Source organism: Eptesicus fuscus, chromosome 6 (genome assembly GCF_027574615.1).
Source record: "Eptesicus fuscus isolate TK198812 chromosome 6, DD_ASM_mEF_20220401, whole genome shotgun sequence".
NCBI classification, from domain to species: Eukaryota; Metazoa; Chordata; class Mammalia; order Chiroptera; family Vespertilionidae; genus Eptesicus; species Eptesicus fuscus.
Window position 1 is genome coordinate 53,853,362 of NC_072478.1, and position 26,069 is coordinate 53,879,430.

The 26,069-nt window shown below is 42.9% G+C and overlaps 1 protein-coding gene and 1 long non-coding RNA gene across 3 annotated transcripts in view; one reads left to right on the forward strand and one right to left on the reverse strand.

Moving 5' to 3' along the window:
• Positions 1-5,023: 5,023 nt before the first annotated feature.
• LOC129149461 (uncharacterized) lies at positions 5,024-13,671 on the reverse strand. Its single transcript, XR_008556361.1, has 3 exons — positions 13,564-13,671; positions 5,891-6,051; positions 5,024-5,263 (listed from the first exon to the last, which is right to left on the reverse strand). It is a non-coding gene; the product is annotated as an uncharacterized LOC129149461 (long non-coding RNA).
• A 1,363-nt stretch (positions 13,672-15,034) lies between these two features.
• The window catches only part of NR3C2 (nuclear receptor subfamily 3 group C member 2), a 305,287-nt gene continuing 294,252 nt past the window's right edge, over positions 15,035-26,069 (forward strand). For both annotated transcript variants that reach the window (XM_028151490.2, XM_028151493.2), the window contains exons 1-2: positions 15,035-15,111; positions 21,630-23,382. In XM_028151490.2, coding sequence (XP_028007291.2) covers positions 15,075-15,111; positions 21,630-23,382 — 1,790 coding nt within the window. In that variant the 5' untranslated portion in view covers positions 15,035-15,074. The remainder of the gene's footprint in view (positions 15,112-21,629; positions 23,383-26,069) is intronic.

The following is a 26,069-nucleotide window of genomic DNA, read 5'->3' on the forward strand; positions in this document are numbered from 1 at the left end:
ATCAAAAGGAGCTCTAACAAATATGCTTTGAAAAGGCAGGGGATGAGGGAAGCTTTAAGGGTGATTTCTCAGAAATAAGAACCAGTGGTTCAAATACCATCAGAATTATCTCTGTGTTTCTGATCTCTGCTTCTTTCTATAGATTGGCTTCTTCTCCAGAAAATTCAGCTTTCTCTACCCAGGGACTGTGGTGATTCAGCAGATTTCTAGCTTACCATCCATGGAGAAAAGGCTCTTACCTTTTGCTCCAGCTCCAAATATCCCAGAGAAAGATGTGGGTTGGCTGGAGTCCAGTGCCCATGCCTAGAACCAGCTCTGTGGTCTGGAAGGTACGGTTGTGGAAGAAGATGGACGTTTCTAATGGACCACATAATAAAGCATGGCCAGATTTGGGAAATGGAGAAGATAGGGAGTAAAGAAGGGGATGGGGTATGGACATCACCACTGGGACAGAGTTGTGAGTGAGAAAGCAAATGCAGTTTGTTCTAAAATTGAACTAACTCACTGGCAATTCTTATTGAAAATTGATTTACTTTTTAGCAAGCACTTATTAATAACCTACTATTTTTAGGTTTCTATTATCGCTCTCTCTTTTTCTCACTTTATTCTAATTTAAGTCATTAGCCAGTATTTAGTGTCCTAAGCCACTTTAAATTCTTTTAGGAAAAAATAGAAAAAAAAATTAAATTACCTACTTAACAACTGTTATGGGCCAATTATTATGTTAAGATATAGTTCCTGCTTTCAAAGAGCTCTTCATCTAGGGGTAAATATACTATGTACACTAATTGCTATTACAGTAAATAGAAAATAATAACTGCCCCCAAAGAGGTATAAATAAACTGTGTTGAGTTCAGAGTTTATCTTACTGTAAGAACTAGTGTTATTGAACCTATATATTGAAGTAGAATAGAATAGATTAAACTAAGACCTGAAGATATGGTAATGAAAGACTCTCTATTCTCTGTAGGAAGGAGCAGATTTCGACCAGATTAGCAAGGGAGTAATACAGAGCAGAATGTGTTAAGGAAATAATTTAAACCTGACCCTAAAAGGGGAGTGGGCTGAGAGAAGAGGAAGCCTTCCAAATCTGTACCCAGCTAGTGAGGTAGCCTTGGGAAGGTGGCAAAGGGATACAGCTGAAGTTTTTATTAAAAAAACTAGGGGCCCAGTGCACGAATTCGTGCACTTTGAAAAGAACTGTGGGACACGAGGCTGCAGTGGATACAGGGGCAGGTCTCGGCCCATCCTCTGCACCCCTGCCCAGCCCCTCCTGCCTTGGCCCTCAGGGCTAGCAGCGGCCACTCACAACTGCTGATGGTGCCAAGTGATCAGGACTGGCACTGTGCACCTACAGTGGGTGCAAGTGGAGACTCCGGCGCTGGCTGTGGGTGCGAGCGCTGGGTGGGACCGTGGCGTGCGGGAGCAAAGAATTTTCAGTAACCACCAGAGGCTCGCCTCGATGACAGTGACCAGTGCCCCACTTTGGTCTGGCGCCCCTGCTCACCTGCTCCACCATCTCACCGTGGCCGACTCCCGACATGTTCTACTCACACCCCATGGTGGTCAGCACATGTCATAGCAACTGGTTGTTCAGTTGTTCTTTCATTCGGTCTATTTGCATATTAGCCTTTTATTATATAGGATATATGGGACATTGTGACAGGGTAGTAGAGGAGCATCTAAGATGGAGAAGCAAAAGAGACAGTGAGATTTTTGAGGGTGAGGGAGAAGGGGAATGAGCAGTGCCTGGGAAAGATTTATATGATACTAGAGGCCCAATGCATGAAATGTGTGCAAGGGTAGGCCTTTGCAGCCCCAACTGCCCCAGCCCTCGCAGCCCTGGCTGCCTTGTGGCCCCATGGCCCTGCCCCCCACCCACTGGTCGTTCTGGAAGGTTGTCCAGTCTACTTAGCATATTAGCTCTTTATTAAATAGGATAGTAAAGATCATCCTCATACTGAGAAGTGATCACCTCCCATTTCCAGAGGCCCCAGATTCTAATCCTAGTTCCCTGAAAGACTTGGGAAAAGAGATGAGCATGTTCTCCTCCCACACTAACCCTTGTCAGGGTTGGTGGTGCCTCTGTGTGGCTCAGGAAACCCACAAGTCATAAAACCTTTGAGAGGCCCTTGCCCCTTAAGATACAGATAAGCGTTTTTTAAACCCATAGTCCACTTTTTTGTGTGCAAATCCAAAGACGTTTGGAAGGCTTACTTTGGTTCCAAGATGTCATTTAGTAACATTGCCATGTGGACGGACCCTGTTGCACATAATGTCAGCTCAGGTAGGGAACTTATTCCATAACTGCTCTCACATGGTGTTGAAGTTTACAATAGAATTTACTGAAGGTTTGGGGAAATGGAAGGGAGTTCATATAACAGAAAACAGATTCAGATGGGAGTTTAGACATATCTGTCTTTTAAAAGCCTTCAACCATCGCCTTACTAAGGATTTTTCAGAGGTTACTTTGCCTCACATAGTGCCTAGCCTTGCACTATCTAGAAAGCTCCTGCCACCACCATCCCATACTGCCTCTTTCACTTCATCCATCTAGAATTTCCTCCCAAGGTTTTTAAAGGCTTCCCACTCTATCACATAGAACAGTGTTTCTCAGTCAGGGATGATTTTGCTCCTCAAGGGTGATTTGGCAAGTCTGGAGACATTTTTGGTTTTCACAGCTTGTCGGAGGGGAGTGTGGTTATCACAGGCACCAAGTGACTTGAGGCTGGAGATGCTGCTAACTATCCTAAATGCACGGGAGAGCCCACCCCAACAAAGAACTATATGATCCAAAATGCCAATAGAGCAAAGGTTGAGAAACCATGATATACAGCAAGTCAGCTCTCCTGAGCTTCCATACTTCTTGATCCAAGTGGGCATTCATTTTTGTATGTCCATAACCTGTAAGGCAGTTCCTTCTGTTATATTGAAGGGGCTACCAATTGCTGTTACAGCCCATGGGAGCAACAGAGGTCCTAGAATTCCCTTTAACAGGAGCTTCTTAGAAAAAGTTGTGGTTCTGAGTAGGATTTTTCCTTAATACATATAAAGTTCTCGTCCATACTCAACTCTACTTACTCTGCCAGAAGGAGAGAGAGGGAAAGAGGAGAATGTAAATAGTGTGGGAGATTCTGTCCCGCGTTCCACTGAGCATATGCCCCAGGGAGCGCAGGAAGAGAGATGTGAATCTCATGTTCCCTCAGTTGGTCTCGATTCCTGAATCGCTTTCATAGTATGAGCATCTCACCATGCAGAGTGTGATTCAAGTGTTTAAAGATACATTTTTTTTTTTTTACAACATGGCCCCTAAATGCAAGCCAACTACTTCATCAGGTGTTTAACTGAGAAAACAGCAATCTGTTCCTAGGCTGGAGGAAAAACTAGCTGAGTTGGACCATATATCAGCCTCAAATGTGCATGCAAATGGTCATGCATATTGTACTTTAAGTGGGAATTAAGGGATTTTTTTTCCTGAGGAAATTTCTGACTTTATACGACTTTTCACTTTGTTCATTGACTTCAGAACCAAACTCTATGTAAAATGCAACGCCACATTGGGAGGGGGGAGTAAAGGTGTTGGAATATAACTTAGATGGAAATTAAAGGTTGGATGGTGAGAAAAAAGAGAAAAGAAAAGAAGAAATGGTGAGTGAAGGTCAGAAAGCAATGAAGACCAAGAGCGCATGTAGTCTCTCTGTCCATTTTCAGGGACATCTATTTGATAATTGATGAGAAGAGTGTACTAATTTTATAACAGGAAAGCTGTGTCATAGAGAGCTTAGGCTGTTGCAATATTGAGCTTTAATATACGTTACTATGCAATGTAGGACCAAGATCTATAAACTTACAACGTAATATCTGTTGAATTTTTAATTTTCCTTTCTTGTGTGCCTAATGTAAAATTTTACCATATTTGCCCGTTAATTGAATAAGTTATGTGTTAGTTCATGTTTTTTAATTTTAAAAGTCACCAGTTTATATGGCATAAACTCTTAACAATTTGTTTAAATATTAAATAGCAGGTAACAATGGCAACTCTCACAGGTGTGCCTTTGAAGTGTGCATTTATATTGAGTGTTCCAGTAGCATTGTGTGTGTGCAAACAGAGAGGGTGAAAAATAGGTGCTACTCGGTATTTCTATCTTTACTAGTGTTCATTCTGCCAATGGCCCACCCTGAATAATTTCAAATAGAGACTGTTCTTCTAGTTGTTAAGATGGGATGGGGAAAAGGAAAATTAACTCATCAATATTGCATGGGTCAAGATTTTATGTAAGATTTTGAAATATAAATTATATAGTAATCATTTCAGAAATTCCCATTTTAATTAAATACAGTATTTTCACAATTGTGCCATGGTGCCTGGCATAGCTTTCTAACTTGGGGACATTCTGAATAATGCACTAAATAAAGGCAAAATTGTTCTCTACTAAGTACTACTTTCAACACATAAAATTTTATAATGATTTTCTTTTATTTGGACACAAATTAAGGATATGGATATTTTCTCTGGACCAAATTGCTACCCTTTATTGTCAAGACTTTAGTCCAGCACTCCTATAAAGTCAACTTTATGAAAAGCAGTCTAGAATGAAGAATCACAGAAATTAAATACTGGATTGGAAATATTGGAATTTTGGAAAGGGTATAGGGATAGAAGAGAGTTACTTAATATGTTTTAGTTAACTTACACAATAACACTATGAGAAAAAGTATTATTTGGATTCCAGAGAGTGGAACATATTAAAGTCAAAGTTATAAATGCTTGAGACAGAGATTGAATTGGTTCTATGGCATTCTACAGTTCCTATCCTTTTCTCTACAACATTCTGCTCAGCTACCTATTAGTAAATTCCGTAATGAATTCAGTAAAACTCTACATTCAAACTCTACTATAATACTATTCACAGTATATTTACTTCCTGTCCAAATACTTCTATTCTGTATAATCTAAATTAATTGAGGCAATACACCCAAATATCATGAAATGTACACAATTAAGATTTATTTCTCACGTTATAGTCCAATGTAGTTCATGTAACTTTCCTCAGTAGCTTTCCTCCAAGAGGTGACTCTGGGATCCAGTCTCCTTTCTAAACTTCAGGCCCCCGAGGCTTTCAAGGGAAGGGAGAGCTTGGACAATCACTGAGGGGGGTTACAACAGTGGAGCACATCACCTCCACTGCACTGGGATCCTGATCCAGTCATATGGACGCAGCCTAAACGAAAGGGAGGCTGAGATATGTAGCTTTCCTGTGTCCTGGGAAAGAGGAAAATAAAATCAGATTTGGGGAACCCATAGCCCTATCTCTTAAATTTCACTTAAGGGAATTTACTTCTTCAAGTAGCAAAAAGACCTTATAAATAGTATGTAAAGGTCCAGGTCAGGTTTATGCCATGAGCTCTAGGTTACAGTAGGGGGAATGGAACTGTGCCACAAGGGTGGCATGTTTTGTGATGGGAGGCTTGAGATAGAAGAAGAAATTGTGCCTGAATATTACTGGAAGGAAGCCAGGCAGATAGCCCCGAATATCAAATAGCCCAGTAAGAAAAACACAAAAAAGGGAGAGGTGATCCAATAAGGTCAGATGCCAAGTGCATGGAGAGCAGGGAAGAATATAGGTAGAGAAATGGGTAGGAGGAAATTGTTTAGAATTAAGAGTATGTAAAAATAACACAGCTGATATTTATTATTTACTACTAATGGCCCAGTGCACGCATTTTTGCACATTGAAAGGAAAATAATTAGAAGAAATATTGTAATATTGCTATTGTCCTTTCTCTGTAATGGAAGTGTCAGAGCTGCCGCTGGTTGCCATCTGCAGGGTGATCAGCAGGGGATTAGGCCCCCACTCTCACCCACCTTGGCCTGGCACCACCCGCTCACCTGCTCCACCATCCCGCTGCAGTCCAGGGGCCCACTGGGGCCGGTAGCGCCTCCACTGCCACCCGCTGCCAGCACTGCATCGCCAATGCCCGCCATGTTCCTCACCACCCCGTGGTGGTCAGCGCACATCATAGCAAGCGGTTGAACTCCCGGTCGACTGCCTGCCCAAGAGGACGATTTGCATATTAGGCTTTTATTATATAAGATAAACCAGTCATCATGCAGGTTGTTAAACCCTATGAGGTAAGTTGTTATATCTCATTTTGTAGAAGATGAAACTGAGGCTCAGAGTTTATGTAATTTACCCATAGTCACACAGCTACTCCAAAGCAGAGCTGGGGTCCAAACCCAGGCTAAGCCTGGCTCCAGACTCTGCGTTTAACCTTCATATTTTACTGCCACTCTAACCGACAAACTGCTGAATTTCCTCTTTTGTGTGATACCTGGTTCATGACATAGAGGCAACTATTCAAAAGAAAATGTAAAAAGCTAGGTGTCAAAGTTCCAATGTACTTTATCACCCATTAATTCATCAGGCTATATTGGGCCTTTCTTCCTGATCTCATTTCCTCTTTGTAAAACAATTATTTAAAAGGCCAAACAAAACTGATAGATACTTTACTACATTGCCCGGCTTACAGACCCCTGCCCTTGCTATTCCTGATCAGAGGAAACCCTACTTATAAATTCCTCCAGAGTAAGAAGTTCACAACTTGCTTTGTAATCTATCTCAACATTTTACAATCTGTAAGTAGGGTAGATAGATATATGGCATCTGGAATGTATGGAAAATCTGGAATTCTTCATCAAAATTCCAGGAAGGCCAATAAATTCTAAATAGCATATGAACCCCAAATGGCAAAATGAATGCCTTCTGCAGACCCTCTCCATTTATCTCATATAGAAGTTGACAAATCAACCTGGGCATTGTCTCTTTCTTCATTTAATCCATCCAACATACAGAATTTTTGAAAATTGGAGGAAAAGAAACTACTACTTTTATTGTAGGAATCCTTCTCTCTTGCCTCTTTGTGGTCTGAACATGTCTTAAGCAAATTTTGAATAGCCCCTGAAAGCAGAGATAATGCTGATAAAGTTTAATGATCTGTTTGGCAGCATTGACCAATCAGGCATGGGTATTAGCCAATCAGAAGGGACAGGGCTGTCAGTCCTGCCCTTAAGGAAGAGAGTGTGTTCTGCACATTCCCCTGTGCTAACACACACCAATGGCCACATACTAGCTCTCTCTCTGTATTAGGAATAGGTTAAGTGCTGAGCTTTATTGGCTTTCTATGTAATGTTATTACTTGTATTTCAAAATCTGTTGATTTATCTCACATGAATAAAATTCTTGTTATATTTAACATTTTTTGAGATTGTTTTATATCCAATACTAGAGGCCCAGTGCACGAATTCATGCATGGGTGGGGTTCCTTGGCCTGGCTGGCGATCAGGGCTGATCGGGGCCGGCTGGCCAGCAGTGAGGGACCGCATCCAGAGTGGGGGAGGGACTCCAGGAGGTTGGCCAGCCATGGGAGGTTGGCTGTGGGAGCCCACTGACCACCAGGGGGCAGCTCCTGCATTGAGCATCTGCCCCCTGGTGGTCAGTGCACATCATAGCTACTGCTAGTTGACCAGTCGTAACAGTCGATTATACTTTTATATATATTGATGTTTCTTCTAGATTTAAAAGATTATTAATTGTAAAAAAAAAAAAAAGTATGTGCTTTTGTATGAACTTACAACAACTAAGTGTAAGTTACATTTATGAATGTATAAGGAAAATCCCAAGACTTGAGGTATTATTTGGTCCTTTATACAAGCAAGCAATCTCTACTGTCATCATCCAGCAGCAGACTAATTCTACTCAGCCTCTATTTAGAGGACAAGGTTCCACCACATTCATGGTCAAGGCCATTAAAAAGCATTTTTTTTTTTAAGTAATGAGCTAATTTAAATGGAAACATGTCTATTTGTTTTATAAAAGATTAAAGTCTAGCTATAATTAGCACTAAGCACTTCAAAATAGATTCTGGTTTAAGTATTAATAACTGATGTGGATATACTTTCCACATAGGAAGTGTTTTATACATGTTTCATTTTTACATGTAGATATTTAATGTCAAAAATTTATGCACTAAGAAAACCATATAATGCTCTGTGAAAAACTGCCAACACCAAAAGATTTGCATCTAGCAGGGGTTTGTGCTGGGAACGAGGAAAGGAGATCTAACTTCAATTTTTTTCTAAATTTCATGTCTGTTTAAAAAAGTCCTACCAAGCAATTGAAAATGCTTCATATTGAAAGAGCTAATAATTGGTGCCCCCAAAAGGATTAGAAGAGACAAATGCAATATAATAAAAATATCATTTGATATAAGAATGCATTAATTCCCCACTGTGCCAGCTAGATGAAGTGGGAAATACTCAGCTGCCTTTGTTGGGACAAACTCAAAAATTGGATTAGGACCTTGAAATGAGCCGATGACCTCCGGATAAGATGATTCAGTAGCTTCTTTAATAATATACCATCACTCTACTTCCCTTGAAACCCAAATCATTCAATTTGGGGAGACTATAGGTGAGAGAGAAATTTGACACTTGCAGAGATTTAGTTTTAGTTTGCTTTGTAATGCGTTATCCATAGCAAATTTACCTCTATCTTTAGGAATAAAGATGACATCTGTCATGAAGCTTCTTACATTTTTCTGTCTGCTATTTCCAGTGTCATATATCTGACATGTGATAACCTCCCTTTATAAATGCTAATGTTAAGGAAAAGATTTTATTCATTTCAGATACCCACATGGCTATTCTTGACCTACTTGCAAATTATATGACAAGATACACTGCACATTCTCTTATTCTGACATTTCTATTTCTGACATTGAACACACCTTTTAAGAATAAAATCATCTTTATGCTGTTACATAGGCATCAGAAAATTAAAATTTAAGAATTCATTTGGCCTCTTTTTATATAAATACCTTATTGTCTGCCCTTGATGTGTTAACATTTTATATCATAAGAAAATACCTCTTTTTTTTCTTTCATAGCTCAACATTTAAATCCTGAAGCATTTTATTTCTTTGCAATCATCTATGTTAGAATAAAAAAAATAGTGTTGATCAAAATGTTGTCTTGGTTGTTACTGACAGCTGTTAAAATGCTGCTAAAAATATAGTGCCAACTACTGAAAAGCTCCTGTGAAGTCCTAATGAGAAATTCTGAATGAGTTTTTCACCAAGTTCAGCAGAGACTCTTGTTTCCCACACCTGACCCACTGGATTTTTTCACTTTTCTGTGATTGTTATTGCACATAACATGAGAAAACAGTCTCGGTCCACAATCCCAATGAGCATTCAAACCATGCAGTTATGTAGTTAAGACTAGCACAGTTATTTAAAAGTGGTGAATTTCCAGTACTAAACCAAGAAAAAGAACAGAGAAAAAAAGAAAAAAAAATAGGAAATATATTTATCTTTATTAAAAATAAATTGCTCTAAATACCCCCCCCCCATTTTCAACCTCTGTACATTATTTCTAAACTTAGAACATCAGTGTAGGCACAGTGAAATCTGATTTGCTCCTAATAATATGGCATGCTAATTATGATGCATAGGCTGTTCGGTGCTCTGTCATCTCAAAATCTGGCCATAGAAATGTAGTAGGTTTGTGTATTTTCTATTTAAAATGGCTATAGTGAAATTAAGGTAGACAGATGAATAAATAGTTAGATAAACAAATTCAGAAATTAATGAGTAACCAGAGCTAATAAAAATATTCCAACTTGTTTAGAATATTGAGTTTGGTCTATTTTGGATAGTAACAAAAATCCTGATATGTTTTGTATTTATCTTCTGGTCCACAATTTCTTATTTGCTTGCAGTGTTTATAAACTGTAACATGTGTGTTTTGCAATAAACAAAGAAGAAGTTCTATCTTATATTATTCCCGGATTCATCTTCTCTAACAACCCCCTCCTTTCTCTCTCTGACTCTCTGTCTTTCTCAACTCTTCCCAACAGCTGGTAAGAGACAGGAGGTGGGGGTGGGGGTAAGCCTTGAAAGAAAGAAAGAAAGAAAGAAAGAAAGAAAGAAAGAAAGAAAGAAAGAAAGAAAGAAAGAAAGAAAGAAAAAGAAAGGAGCAAGCCATCGTGGCTAGACTTATTAATGAAGTTAACTATGACCAAATGCTTAGCTTTTAGCTTTTAAAAATTGAAGTAAATTATATGATACTTAATGGTCTTTACTTTCTGGTCCATAGTAAAGATATAAAGGAGAGGTATTTAATACATTAAGAAACATATTCAATTTTTGGGGGGGAGGTTATGATTTCATGGCTCAAACCACTCAGTGCCTATCCACCCACCCAAAACCCCTCTCCCCCGTCCCCCCGTGTCAGCTGTTTGAAGAAGTGGGATTAGGATCACAGAACCAAGGGTTGACTCTGCTAAAACTTAAAGAGGAAGTGAGGATTTTTTTCCAACACAGATTTAGATTATATTAGGCTTTGTATCTGAAGTTATATAATAGAGGATGTGATGTCACATATCAATTGCAAACGCTGAATCCTGCACTTTAATGTGGCAAACCTCAGGGAGTTTGACACTAATGGGTTGAGGAAAGGAGGTGTCCAGTGGTACCGAAACTGGAACTAAGGGTGAACAATTGTCAAAAGGGACATATCTGATGTCCCTTCAAGATTTAAGACTATTTGGCAGCTGTAAGTAGTCTCCGACCATTTGCAGATGAAGTTAATGTCCTTTTCTGTGCTTTTCCTTTAATTCTTATTTCTCTTTTAAAAAAAAACACACAAACATTTCCTTTCTTTTGCAAAGAAAAATATACATACCTAAAAGGATGAAAAGAACAAACTTTTTAAAGGACAGCCTTAAGAACACATAATGACATTTCTGGGTGTATATTTTTAAAGTTGATTGGATTCTTTATTAGTGAGTATTGGAATGGAAGTAATCCAAATAACCTGAAACCCCTGCATCCCTATCTTTGATTCTTAGCAAAATCAATGTTACCTTCTCCTCCGATGAGGGAACCACACATCTTATCCTAGAGCTGTTCTCCCTTCAAGAGTGGCACAGGGCCACCTCTTGTCTTACAGCCAGCAAAAGAAAATGAAGAGAAGATGGAAATTTAATTGTTCAAACGTTTGGGCAAATATCTAGATACTCAGATATCCGAAAGCAAAGTTTTACCCATTATTTATTGCAAGATCCCTTGACATCTCTCAAAAGGATAGTAGAAGCTGATATGTATGGACATATGGACCATTTCCTGAAGCTATTTTGGTGTGAAAAAGTATCAAAAGAATATCCATAGATCCTGAAGAATTCAATCTCAGTTTTATAATAACAAACTTTTAAAGGCAGGGAAGATAAAAAATTGAGAATGGACACGAAAATAAAAAACACAAGAAAAAGCTTCCAAATTCTAAAATGTTCTAGTTATAACACAATAGTCTGATCCCCACCAAGCAGTCTGTAATGGAATTATTGACTACGTAGCAGTGGGGTACCTAGGTATAGAATGTGTATGGTAAATCATTTTGTAAAGAGGGAAGAATGACTAATTGACCAATTTTGTAAACAGAAATTTTACAATATTTGTTTACCACAAATAAGGGTTTTCTCTATCATTTCATTATGAAAAATTTCAAACATACAAAAAAGTTGAAGGAATTTTACAGTGTATACCTGTATACCCACCACTTAGAATCTACCATTAATATTGTATGCTTTATCAGATATCTATTATCCCTCTGTCTACTTTATCAACCCATCAATCTCAATCCATCTAATATTTGATGCATTTCAAAAATCAGTTTTTGTAGTCAGTAAACTTTTAAATAGTGGTTCTTTTAAAACTTCATTGAATATATTTTAATATGGTAATTTTAAAATACATTATTTTTTTGAGTTCGCCTAAAATATTTTAAGGATTCCACATTCCCTACAAATAAGGAAACTGAGGCAAAAGGTCATTTTGCTAGAGGCCAAAATGCCACTCTAAGCCATCTAAGAATTAAGTACTGCCAACACTGACTGGGTGGGTGACGGATGAAATGGGAAGGTTGATATTCCACAGTGGGAATGTGGTCAAAGAAAGATAGTGATTGTTTTAACAGGGCAGCTCGGTATTTAACAGGGCTTAGTGTGGGAAGGGATTAGCAATTTTCACCGCTATTTAGAAAGAAAACGTGAAAGAACCCAGAATTAGGCGGGGTGGGGGCGGGGGGAGGGTTCCAACAGAGCCTGTGGAAAAAGAAATATTAAACCTGAAAAGGGGTGTATGTAGTCAGTTCTCTGGGTTTACCTGAGTCATAAAGGACAACAAGCAGAGGAGACTGTAAGTGGTAGTGACATTCATAATGCATCCCCTACCCCCATCCCAATGTTCCACCAAGGGTAAGTGCACCAGTGCGGAGGAACAGTCTGGGGCTGACGCATATCGCGCGCACACACATACATCCCCAGATCTGTGTAGCGGGGTGTAGGTGACCTGGGGTTTCAAAGAAGCTTCGGAGCAAGGAGGCAGCTCCGCAGGGCAGTGGGAGCAGGAGAATCCCTGGATCACTACATCCTCCGCCCACCCCACCCCCCAACCGCGCGCTCCCGCAGGCGCGCGCCACCCGCCGCCTCCCCGGCTCGGTCGCCCCCCTTTCACTTTCGCGTCTGCGTAGGTGTTTGCCCCGGCAGGCGCGAGGGCGCGCGGGGCGGCGCGGGGGCGCGCGGCGCTCCGAGAGCCGAGGGGGAAGGGGTCCTGGCGCGCGGCTCCTTCCTCCGCCAGCTCCCGGGACCCGCGGCCGTGCGCGTTTCAGCGGCTGTCAGAGCTAGGGCACCAGGGCGGCCGCTGCTACTCCCCCCTCCCCCAAAGCGCCCCCGCGCGCATAAACGCAGTGGGTCCTCGGCGCCCCCCCATGGTGGGGGTGGGACAGAGGCGCAGAGAACCCCAGAGGAGGAGGAGAGTTGCTGCCTCCCCGGGTGGGCAGCGAGGGAGCAGGAAAAGAAACTTTTCCCTCCCGCCCCCAAAGAGTAGTCCTGAGTCCGCGCGGTCCCCCGCAGGTGGGAACTGCACCTGAGGCTGGGGCTTGAGGTCCGGGCCGGACTTTGGGGGGGACCTCGAGTGAGGGGTAGGGTGCTACGTGCACTGGGGTTCCGTTTTTTCTTGGCCTCCTCCCAGCCTGAAGCCGGGGTGGGAGGGCGGCCCCTGGCTCCCCTAGCCCGTTTCCCACCAGCCGGTGGCTGTACGCTTTGCTCCCTTCTCCGGCTGGTGAGGGCTTGACCCGCGGAGGGGGCCGCGGCGCCGAGAGCTCCCCTCGCGGCCTCCCCATCACACACACACACACACACACACACACACACACACACACACACTCCGACGTCCGAGCTGTCACTGGCCACCCCAGGCCTGGGGAGGGGGCGCGGAGAGCCGCGCTGCGGGGCAGTGGACTCGGGATCGCCCCGCGGAATTTCCAGGCTCCCAGGGCCGCCGTCAACGCCCGGGAGACCAGAAGCCCCAGAGAGAGGCCCGCCCGAGGCCAGCCGCCGCTGCTGGGGGCGCGCGGGCGCCCGCGTCCCCCTCTGAGCGATTTGGCACCGGCGTCTCGCCTGCTCCTGCGGGGTAACAACACTACTGCTCTATTGCTCTACCCACCGTCCGAAGGGCGACCGCCGGGATTACCATCCTCTCCATCGTTATTGCCGATCTGCTAATATTGGACTTGCTGGTGGCGGCAGCAGCGGCGGCGGCGGCGGGAGTCTCGCTGCCCCCCCACCCGCGTCCCTACCATGTCCTAGAAAAGGTGAGTGCAGCGAGTCACTGCACTGACAGCAGCGGGAGGGGAGCTGGGGAGCTCAGGGGCGACCCGGGTGAAGGCTGGGTCCACGCAGAGGTGGGCTGCGGGCAGGAGCCTAGGTGCCCGCTGGGCCGCCTCTGGGCAGGGTTGCTGGGCGCGGGCAAGCAAGCGATCGCGGCGGCTGTCCCTGCACGGTTCTAACCTAGATTTTGCAAGAAGCCGAGATCCAGAGCAAAATGGGCTCTCCCCGTAAAGGAGGTAAAAAAAAAAAAAAAGAACTTAGTAAAACAGGCACGTCCATTCCTTTAATAATGAATAATTTGGCAGCGCAGGCTGAGCTGCCGCTTCCTCGTGTGCCCGGGCGCCAGCTCCGGGACTCCCCTCGCTCCTGCCTGCCGCCTGTGCTCCGCCCGAGTGCGATCGACGCCCAGCTGCTGCTGGGCTGGGAGAGCGCGAGTGACAGCGGGCCCCTCGGGAAAGTCGGGACACTTGGCCGGGACTCCCGGCAGCTGGGACACCGGGGGTCGCTCTGCGCAGGGGAATGCTGAACATCGGAGTAGGCGTCGGGACCAGCTCTCCCGCGCCGTCTCTGTCGCCTCCGCTAGCAGGGAGTTCCCTGCCTGGAATGGCTGGAAGTTTGAGTCTTCTTGCTTTCAGGGTCCGAAATCCCGAAGCTTAATGAACCGTAAGGCGAAGAGGGGCCTTTGGGCACAGGGTGAACGCCTTCCCCACGACTTACGCGGGCGCGGGGCAAGGGTGAGGCGGGAGGCTGAGCAGCTGCTGGCGCCGGGCTGCAGGCAGGTCGCCGAGGGCCAGGGTACCAGATTTAGGTGTGTACGTCACTGGTGCTGCTTTGGAGCCAGCTGGGAGCCTAAAAACCGAGCCTCATGCGCGGACTCTCAAAGTCCTTAGATATGGAAGTTAAGCCCAGAGTTTGAGTGGGCGGGAGGAGAGTTGAGGTAGGGGCGATAGGAGGGAATTGGACATTTCTTCTTGCAGATGCTGTATCCTTAGAAAATAGTTCGGTTCCTTCCCCCTCTTCTGTATGTTTTCCCCCAATTATATGCACCACTCCCACCCATTATAAAGAAGAGACTATCCTCGATCGAAGGCTTTTCTTTCTAATTGAACTAGTGGAAAAATCCAACACTAAAGTAGTAAGTACAGTAACAAAATTATAAGGAGAGAGAGCAGCAGCTCTTGACCCTGGTACTTTTTTTTTTTTTTTTTTTTTGGTGGGGGGGGGGGGGGTGTTGAGGAAGTGGGTGGGAGGCTGTGTTTAAAAGGCTCGGCTACGCTGAAATCACCCACTTTTCCTGCACGGTTAAAACAAGGAAATTCAAATCAAGTGGGAACGTGATCCTCTTGCATGCTGGCAGCAGACGCTGCCGCTGCTCCGCTGAGAGGTAACTCGGGAAACCCAGGAAAGGGGCGTGGAGAGGACCTCGGGGGTCGGTGAAGCCCCCGCGGGAGTCCTCCCCTACGCGCGGACGCCGAGGGTGGAGTCTGGGCCAGGGCTGCCCTTCACCTGGCGCTGCAGGTGGAGAGCGTGAGGGGATTACACCTTGACTGGCTCTCGGAAAACCCGACTTTTCCGCGTCACCACACTTTGCATATGTCTTTTCGGATATCTTAGGGTCGGCAGGAGAGCCAGGTGGCGCGAGTAAGCTGAGGGCTGCTGAGCGAGGGGGCGGGGGTCGGCGTGCGGAGGGGGCCTGCTGCCTAGTGTCGTAGCCGCTGCTCGGCCCCCCAAAAACCCGCCGCAGCTGCGGCTTTAAGGGAGCTGCTGAGTCCAGGCTGTGTCGCAGCAACTTTGTATCAGTCATGTCGTCCTCCTGGTGACTGACAGCCACGATTGCCCAATGAGAAGCCATCCTCACCCAAGCAGCGTGGAGCCTGCTTCCCCCTGGGCCAATAGCGAGGGCTCAGGGGGCGGGATAGCAACCTGAACTTTATCTGGACATGTGACCCGCTTTTAAAAGGGGCCCTGGAGCCGGCCCACTCCCCCTCCGGGCTTGCACCCGCCCTCTCTCCTCTCTCCCTCCCCATTTCGCCCGCCCTAGCCCAGCTCCTACCCCTGGCCCCGCCGGGTCCTCTCCGCCCCTCCGCGCCCGGGGTGTCATTGGACCGGGGAGACGCTAGCCAACTTCAGGCTGCTGGAGGAAGCCCGTGCAGTCACCTGGGTGCAAGAGCGTAGCTGCCTCGGGCGCTCCCGCTACAGGGGAGCGGCAGTCGCTGGCCTGGATGTGGTTGGATTTGGGGGGGCTCCGCAGCTGGAGTGTCGTAGCGTCGGCGAGAGCTGCAACAGGTAGACGTCGAGACGGACCCCGGCCGAGGCAGGTGTGTGGGGGTGCGCGGCGGGGCGCCGCTTGCCGGCCTGGGCGTGCGGCCGTGGCGCGGGAGCGTGCACTTTGCTGGGAGAAGTGGCTGCGTAATTCGGAGGCACAGCCGGTGTGGGGCTGTGTGCCTGTTGTTTTGTTTTGGTTTTCCACTTTTCCCCCCCTTTGGCCGCCAGAGGACTATTTTGGGAAAGTTTGGCCACTTTGGATAAATGCCCTCTAACGAGCGGCTTTCAGCCGCTTTTGGCAGTGGGAGGTCTATCATCACCCTTCTCCTTTTTCCCGGGATGAATTTCGGGTCCTTCGCCTTGTACACTTTTTTAAAGGACCTTTGAATAATATTTCTCTCCTCTATCAATGGCAGAAACACCCAAATCATAGCTGGAGGTGTAGCTTATTAAGGGCAGTTGAAGGAGGTAGCGATCCTGATAGATCTCCTGCATGAAGGAGGCTCTGGAAATTCGTGAATTCCCCATTCCTTGGTATTCATGAAACTCTTGAGAGAGGTCTTCTTTCTGTGGCATCAGTTGGAATTCTAAAGGCAGGGGAAAAGGGATGAAGCTTCTTTTGGTGGCACCCATACCCTTCTACTGGATTTAGGGGCATGACTTTTCCTACTGAATTTTTAAAAATCAGGTGTAAGTCATAATGGTTTACGGCACCCTCGGTTTTAACTGTTATTTCATAGAAGTTAGGAAAACTTTTACTTGATAGCAGGCAAATGTAGGAAAGTGCTGAATTCCACATGCACTATTTCCATTTCTCTAGGTGCTGTTATTGATGATATGTACATAGTAATGATAACAGCCTTCTCCATCTGTGAAGTTCTGCTGCGAAGTTTTCATTTTATGTTTGACTTCATGGCATGCTATCATGGAAATGGTCGAGGAGAGAAGTTTTTAAAAATCTAAAGGGGAGCTTTTTCCTTTAAGGGAGAAGAAATAGTTTTGTTTTGGGGATTTTGGAAAGATCAGGTGGCTCAGGGAATTAGGCGAGTGAATAGAAATCAGGTGTGCGCAGTTCTAACTGGTTCTCCTGCTCTCTTAGGTGACCTTGGGCAGGTTTCTATCATTTACCTCATCTGTGAAGGAGGGGAACATAATCATGGTTCTGTAGTGGGGATGACAGAAAAATAGTTACATACAACAAATTTACAACTATGCAACCAGTGAAAATTGTGAAATTCTTAAGATTCTGGTCTTTTAGATGCCATGTTATAGTGAAATAACTATAGAAAATGATGCATTTAAAATGGAACTATTGGGGGATATTAAAAGTGAAAATGTTTTCAGATAAAATACACATTTGCAGGAGTCTTTGTTAATATTTCTGAAAAAAAAAACTACTTCCTTATGGAAAGGGACAATTTAATACAGGGTATAAAACATAAAATTTTAAAGTCAGATTTTTCCTTTGCAAAAATAGTATTTAAGAGCATACATATGACTTAAGGTAGAACTTCTAGCAGAGCTTGCCCTTACTTTTCTTATATGAAATTTCCATTATGTTTTGTGGGGGAGCCATTTGCATGAAAATTCAAGTGTTCTAATCGTTTTTGTTTTCTGTTTTTTTTTGGTTTTTTTTGTTTTTTTTTTACTTTGTCCAGAGAAGGTCTCTGTTGTAATCCTCATTGTAAGGGAGACAAATTTCATTTTATATAAGCTAGGTTTCTATACCAGTATCCTATGGGCTAGTAATAAAAAAACTGTCCCATTACCTTGTGGATAGTAAGTTCTATGAGAATCATATTCACCAACTAGCATTTTTAGTATTCACGACTAAGTTGCAGTTGACCGAAATTCTCTTGAAACCATCATGGTCATTATGCCAATTCCAAAAGGACAACAACTTGGGTTTCCTGGACAACATAGGAAATAAATTTCTAACCGGATACATTTCTTTACAGAGGAGTTGAATTAAAATAATAGGGAGAACTCAGAGTAAAATATTTCAATAAATCTATTTTTTTGAAAACATCTGATCTTTAAAAGTGTTTCCAGTGGAAGCCCTGCAGATGCTTGATGTCCTCTGTTTTTCTGGTTGACTGTTGCCAACCTTTACTCTGTTTTCTTTGTGGAGAGGTGCATTAGGTTGATAGATGAGAATACCTACAAAGCTAATTTGGATTTCAGCAAAGCCTGTTGCAAATTCTATAACGATAGCCCTGTCAATAATGTAGTGAAATGTGGGCTGTATTATGTTATTGTTAAGGGAGTTTAAGGATGGCTAAACAGGACTTGAAAAGTTGTGGTCAGCTGCGTGATGTTAGTTGATAAGGTGCTTGCTTGTAGTTGAAGATTGTCCTTGCCCGCCATCTCCCATATAGATTCTCTTCAAATCTTCATCTAGATTCATAAATCTGAGCTGTGATTCCTACTTTCGGGCAAAGTGATGAAAAATGTCCCTTGGAATATCAGTAGGTGTTCTGTGCAAAAAGGGCGCAGTGGCCCGTAGGGAATGCTGGATCCACAGGGAAACAGGTCTCTGCACTGTGGAGCTGCCCCGGAGTTTTAGCATGCAGATTTCCACGGCGAACCTTTAAAAATGCACTAAGTGATCGTCCTTCCCGAAAGAGAATTTAGACTGGAATTTGGGAGAGGGATCTGCATGGAGATTTCCCTTCAGACGCAGGGAAGATAGGCCTGTTTCCCAGGACCCGGGGAGAGGGAAGAGGCTGTCAGTGTGGAAGTGGGAAGGGGTGAGTCGGTGGAGGCCTTTAGCAAAGGTGCTTAGGCAAGGGTGAATTCCAGGCATTTGGGTAGAGGGTGGTGCAGTTTACCGGACAGGCGTCATGGGTTCAGGGACTGGGTTGAGGGGCGAGTGGTGATACACAGAATAGACAGCCGTGTTACTTGTGGTGTTTAATGAATTTGGAGCCAAAACATCTCTATCTTAGATGTACATCCCTTCAAGTTTGGTATGGGGAGGGCAGAATTTTCTTAGGTGGAAGTTGGAAAAGCACATAATGTTTACTGGTCTTTTTCAACCTATGACTATGACTAAATGGTTTTTTAGAAAAGGAGAAAATGCCAGTGGTAGCCATTTCTATCCCATTACACTGGGTAGTTGTTGTGAGGTGTGGTTTTTCTCAACATTTACTTGGCTTTTAGCCTTACTAAATTTTTTTTGTTTTTTGGCCAGAGTTACCAGATAACCACCTCAGCCTCTGTAATTTGATTTATTTTCCAGTGTTTTGTGATTAGGAATTTATAGAATAATGTTCTTTAAGTAAAAGGAGGCTACATAATAGGTAGGTTTTAATTTATGGTCATAAATTAGTGAGTATTGATTATAATGGTTCACTTTTTTTTTTTTTTTTTGGTTTTCACTATACTATTAGCTTGGGATGCAGTGGTGAAATTTATAAATATTCTGCCTTCTGGGACCTTACATTCTACTGTAGAATACAGAAAAGTTAGAGGTAGTTACAATATACAGACAATTTGGGCATTAAATGTCATTGTAGAGCCTTCTCATAGCTTTTGCCAATTTATTTGGTAGAGTCATCATTATTTTTGCGTGTCAATTAATACAAGTTCTGTAACAAAAGGGCTTCCTAGTCTCTTTTAAACGAGAGGAGAGGAACGTAGGAAGGGTGAAGGTATGAGTGGCAAAGCGGGAGAAAGGATGAGAGGATGAAAGTAATGTTTGTGCACAGATCTGCAGAAACAGCACGTTTAAGATCAGGAACATAATTTGGGTCATAGTTTGTTTACACAACCAAAAGGATTTGAAAAACGAATGCATAATAATTTTAGGAGGTTTATATATTACAATGTACAAATGAAATTTTTACTCTTAATAAGTTCGTTTTCCTTATTGTGGTAGTTCTCAATGGTGAATGTGGGAGGTATTCTCCCCCTCCCCTTCCGCCCCATTCCGGGAACATTTGGCAATGTGGAGACATTTTTGGTTGTCACAACTGGGGACCATAGGGGCTGCTACTGGCATCTAGTGGGAAAGGGTCAGGGATGTGTTAAACATCTTATAGTGCATGGGACAGACCTCCACAACAGAGAATTATCAGGCCCAAAACGTCAGTGGTGCCAAGTTGAGATAACCTTCATGGGGAGAGGGACGTGGGATCAAATTCCAATTCTGCCACTTAGCTGTGTGTCCCGTGCCTCAGTTTCCCCTCTTGTATCATTTGGATAATACTTTTACCAATCTTAAAGGAATGTTTATATTTATAAGGGTAAATAAGTTAATGTTTGTGAAATGCTTATAATACTGCATTGAATTATATGATGCATGAGAATTATATACATGTAGCCTATTACAGTTATTATGTCAGTGAAATAGAGAGAGAGAGAGAGCCAATGGATATGATTGTATATCTACCATAACCCTCTGGGCTCCCTGAGGATGGGGACTGTGCCTGTTCTCTTTATCACCATAGAGTCAGTGACTGGTTGTAGGCCCAGGATGTAGCACACACTTGGTAGGTGTTTGTTGAATGAATGAACACGTAAGTTGTCAGGACCCAACTTGAACTTCCTCCATTTAGAGTGGAGACTGAAACTGTCTGTCTGTTGGGAGTCTTTTTAGCAGGAGGAACACCATTAGGTCAGGGTGCACATCAAAGGCCTCCCCAGTACCGAAATACAGAGAAGAGCCCTGTCATTCCCAACATAGCCTCTCTGAGCTTTGGACCATCTTAATTAATCAGGATAGATGAATCTTTACTTTTTAGACTTGACATTAAATTATCTTGATTGCAATCAATTTTTTTTTAAATCTTACTGTTTTTTTTTTCCTGTGATAATTTACTCCATAACTTTATATTGGGAAATGGTAGCATTGATTGCTTTTTCTTATTATTTTTAATAAAGCCATGTTTTAGATATGGGAAGTATCTTCCATATACCCCAAAGATTCAAAAGGCTTTGGAGTTAGAATATCTAGTTTTAAACCTGCCTTTGTCACTTAGGTCTTTGACTTTGGGCAAGCCAACTACCTCACTGAGTCCTCGGTTTCCTCTTTGTTTACTTCATGGTCCCCAGGATTACTTTGAATATTAAATAAGTTAACATTTGTAAATATTCTTTGCAAGCTCTAAGGGTTGTATTATAGAAATGCGTTACTTTTATTGGATAAAATATAGTTTCATATGATTGCTTCTTATAGTCTGGCTTCTGGACAAGTTACAGTCAGTGCTCTGTTGTATCAGCACCTAGACAGGTAACAATTTTAATGCAAGTGTTGCTTATAATAAGTAGAATATGCACTTATAGCTTAGGACAGTGATTTTCAACCTTTTTAATCTCCTGGCACACATACTAATTACTAAAATTCTGTGGCACACCCAAAAATATGTTATATTTTTGTCTGTTAAAAAAAGATATAATTTTGATTCATTCATACTGGACGGCTGTTGTTGTGTTCGCTGTTGTCATATTTTTACTTGACAATCGAACAGAAAGAAGTCAATGCCCCTGACAAAATAGTCAGGCATTGCACATTTTAAAAATCTTGCAGCACACCAGTTGAAAATTGCTGGCTTAGTAAATGGAATTGAAGAATAATGTTAGAGTAATGTTATAAATGACTCTAATTCAATTTTTTAATATAAATTTATTTGTTAGCTATGGAGACCAAAGGCTACCACAGTCTCCCTGAAGGTCTAGATATGGAAAGACGGTGGAGTCAAGTTTCTCCGGCTGTGGATCGCTCATCCCTGGGACCCACAGAGAGGACCGGTGAGAACAACTACATGGAGATTGTCAATGTCAGCTGTGTTCCCGGTGCTATTCCAAACAACAGTGCTCAAGGAAGCAGCAGCGAGAAGCCTGAACTGCTCCCTTGCCTTCAGCAAGACACTAATCGGTCTGGGATTTTAACATCTGATATTAAAACCGAGCTGGAATCTAAGGAACTCTCAGTAACTGTAGCTGAGTCCATGGGTTTATACATGGATTCCATTAGAGATGCTGAGTACACCTATGATCCGCAGAACCAGCAAGGAAGCGTGAGTCCAGCAAAGATTTATCAGAATGTTGAACAGTTGGTGAAATTTTACAAAGAAAATGGCCATTGTCCTTCCACTGTAGGGATGAGCAGGCCCTTGAGACCGTTTCTGGCTGACTCGGGGAGCTCTGTCAATGGCGGGGTCATGCGTACCATTGTTAAAAGCCCTCTCCTGTGTCATGAGAAGAGCTCGTCTGCGTGCAGCCCTCTGAACGTGACATCTTCAGCGTGCAGCCCTGCTGGACTCAGCTCTGTGTCCTCCACCTCGGCCAGCTTTGGCAGTTTCACAGTGCACAGCCCTATCACCCAGGGGACTCCCTTGACCTGCTCCCCGAACATCGAGACCCGGGGTTCCAGGTCGCACAGCCCAGCGCATGCTAGCAATGTGGGCTCTCCTCTCTCAAGTCCGTTAAGTAGCATGAAATCCCCAGTTCCCAGCCCTCCAAGTCACTGCAGCGTGAAATCGCCCGTCTCCAGTCCGAATGTCACTTTGCGATCTGCAGTGTCCAGCCCGGCCAATATCAACAACTCAAGGTGCTCCGTCTCCAGCCCTTCCAACACCAATAACAGATCCACGCTTTCCAGTCCAACTGCTAGTACCGTGGGGTCCATCTGCAGCCCCGTGAGCAATGCCTTCAGCTACACTGCTTCAGGCACTCCTCTGGGATCCAGTGCGGCCCGGGATGTGGGTTCCAGTCCAGACGCACAAGAGAAAGGTGCTCACGAGGTCTCCTTTCCCAAGACCGAGGAGGTAGAGAATGCCGCCTCCAACGGTGTGACTGGCCAGCTTAACATCGTCCCGTACATAAAACCAGAGCCAGATGGAGTTTTTAGCAGCTCGTGTCTAAGAGGAAATAGCAAGATAAATCCCGCTTCCCCATTCTCAGTACCAATAAAACAAGAACCAGCCAAGCATTCGTGTTCAGGCACCTCTTTCAAAGGGAATCCAACCCTGAACCCATTTCCATTCATGGATAGCTCCTATTTTTCCTTTATGGATGATAAAGACTATTATTCTCTATCAGGAATTTTAGGACCGCCTGTGCCCGGCTTCGATGGTAGCTGCGAAGGCAGCGGCTTCCCCGTGGGGATTAAACAGGAGCCAGATGACGGGAGCTACTACCCAGAGGCCAGCATCCCGTCCTCGGCCATTGTTGGGGTGAATTCAGGTGGACAGTCCTTTCACTACAGGATTGGTGCTCAAGGTACAATATCTTTATCACGAGCGGCTAGAGACCAATCTTTCCAACACCTGAGTTCCTTTCCTCCTGTCAATACCTTAGTGGAGTCGTGGAAATCCCACAGTGACCTGGCATCTCGGAGAAGCGATGGCTATCCGGTCCTAGAGTACATTCCAGAAAATGTATCCAAGTAAGTTGGCTTTTTCTTCCTTTTTGAAAATCATGGCTTTATACAATGTGGAAGGCTAGCATTTCATTTACAGTTGACAAATGAAGCACGTTTCAGTTTACTGTTTTATTTATATTTTTAGGATGGTCATTTAGTGTTGCCCCCCCCCCCCCCCCACCCCAACCCGCTGCTTGTTGGTAGAATGTTACTGCTTTTTAAAAATGGAGGAACAAAAAGTTCTTAAAATCTCTGAGCAAACAGATGTGTTGATTTTGAACGAGTGTGTATAGGTGTTTCCCCCGACCCACTGCTGCCACGTTGCCTGTTGTAGGTCTTTGGAAAAAGTTTGTTTTCTGCTGCCTGTTACTAGGTTTACTTTAGCAAACTAGTGCCAGATTTTTTTTTTTTTCTTTAGCTGTATACTGGTTCACTAAAATTGCTCTAAATTAGTTTCTTTGTGGTTTTAGTCTTCTTTTCTTTCTTTTCTTTCTTTTTAGTTTTCTTTATTAATCACTTCATTGGCTGTGAAAAATGAAATTGAACCTCAAATCTGTTACCCTCAAGCTCCCCACTCGCCTTGTCCTTTTCTGGTTAGGTTAATTGTATGTAAGTTGTGGTTTTTCAATATAAATAAACTATTTCCTTAGCATTTGAGGGCTTTTAAAGACTCAGCACAGCTAAAATTACTAAGCGGACAGTCTTGCTTTCTTACTCATATTGGAAGAGAACGATGTTACTGCAGTTTTGAATTGGTATATTTATAACTTAAGATCTGCAAGAAGACATACATAACTTACTGTAAAATATCTCTTGGCTTTCCTCATTGCAGATAGCATACTGTATGGATTTAGAAAAACAAAGAAGAGGTTGTAGATATGACTAAATAAAGGGTGGCTCTAAGTTACATAATGAATGCTCGCATTGGACTTTGCTTCAGTACTATTTTTATTACATGGTCGTAATAAATGATTCCTTTATTGCACATATAGAGAACAGAGTTATTAGATATAGTTCGTTCCTTTGGCGTCTAGGAATATGTGGATATTTTCTCCTAAATAATTAATTTTGTGGGTAATATGACCAGGCTATAGGTTATATGTGTGTTCCTATGTCTCTGTCCTTCTGTTTTGCTTTTGTGTTTTTCCAAACCAAGAGCAAAAACTTTAATTTGTGCGTTCCTTTTTCTCATCATTGTCTAAAACCTGGCTCTTCTTGCTTTTGTGGAAGCAAACATTCCATAAAAGATACATTCTTACATTTTCTTACATCCTCTCTCTCTTAAATTCAGATTTTGACGGGACAGTAGATAGCCTAGCTTTCATCAGAACCAAACTCAGCCTGTGTTCTGCCAGTGCTCTGCCTTACTTAAGGAAATTTGGTACATAATGTAGATATTTAGGTAAGCGATGTTATTTTCAGTGAGTTAGTCTGAGGGAATGCAGCCTGGTAGTTAAGGGCAGGGCTGCCCTGGTTGAAATCCCAGCTGTGCCACTTAATTGCTTCATGTTCCTGTGCACCTCCCTTTACCTCTCTGGGCTGTAGTTTTCTTATCTGAAAAAAGGGAATTAAATAGATTTAATTTATGAGAAGCCCTTTGAATATCGCCTGGTTTGTAGCATACCTTCTATACATTTTAGCTATGACTGTTAATTTAATTAAATCTTAAGTGTTTTCACAATCTTTAGTTTTCTTTTTTTTTTTTTTTTCTTCATGATATGAAATTTGACAAAATTTTTAAAGAGTATTGTGTACATAGTTAAAGAGTATATATTGATAATTCTTATGAGTAAGTTCTATCTGATTAAAAAACTTATGATTGGGCACCAGACATTTGCTACTGCATTTCTATTTATGCTTTTTTAGTTGACTTATGAAGCACCTCCTGATGACCTAGCCTGAAACATATCACTGTGAATCAGTGACCTTGAACTTACCCTGCATTTGTGGGTGCTGGAGGTGTTATCTGGTGTCGGTTTGAGTATTCTAAAATTCTCTCTATATGTGTTAGTATAGTCAGAGGGTATTAATTTACATATATGCTGGTATTGTGTGCTAGTTAATGTTTTCCAAAAATATTAATATCAAAGCTCTAATGTTATTTGAAGTCTCTTAGAGATGACTAATTCTTTCTAGTTTTTTTTCCTGGTGAATATCATCCAAATCTATTTGTTTTGATCATTCTTACCATAAAGGCTCAAAGATCAGAGGAAATTTAGATCTTTTTCTAGAATTTAGTTTATGTTATAATATTTAATTTAACCTCATCCAAGCTTCATTATTTTTTGTCTTTTGGACCAAAATCCAATATTTTTGCCCATTTCTTAATATATAATGATGATACCCCATTCTAGAGAACGTTGAATAAATTAATGAATTAAAGGTTATAAAGGATCAAGGCAGTGTGTAACTGCTGTAGGTTTTATAGCGTTCTTTACCTTTTAGTTGAACTCTATTAAACTGTTTTCTAGTAGATCTCAAAATACAGTTTGAGGTTCCTGAAACCTCAGGAGTTTCATGAGGTCAAAAGTTATGCATCAGTTAATGACCCATTGAAAATGGAAGATAGACCAATGAATTTTAATGGAATAGTGTAAGAAAAGTTCAGGGATATCCATGCTTTCAGATTCCACATTGCAACTCACTTTTAAGAAACTACTTCCTGTCAATTTTCAATGTAGAGTCAAAGAATCATATCTGCACCCATCTGA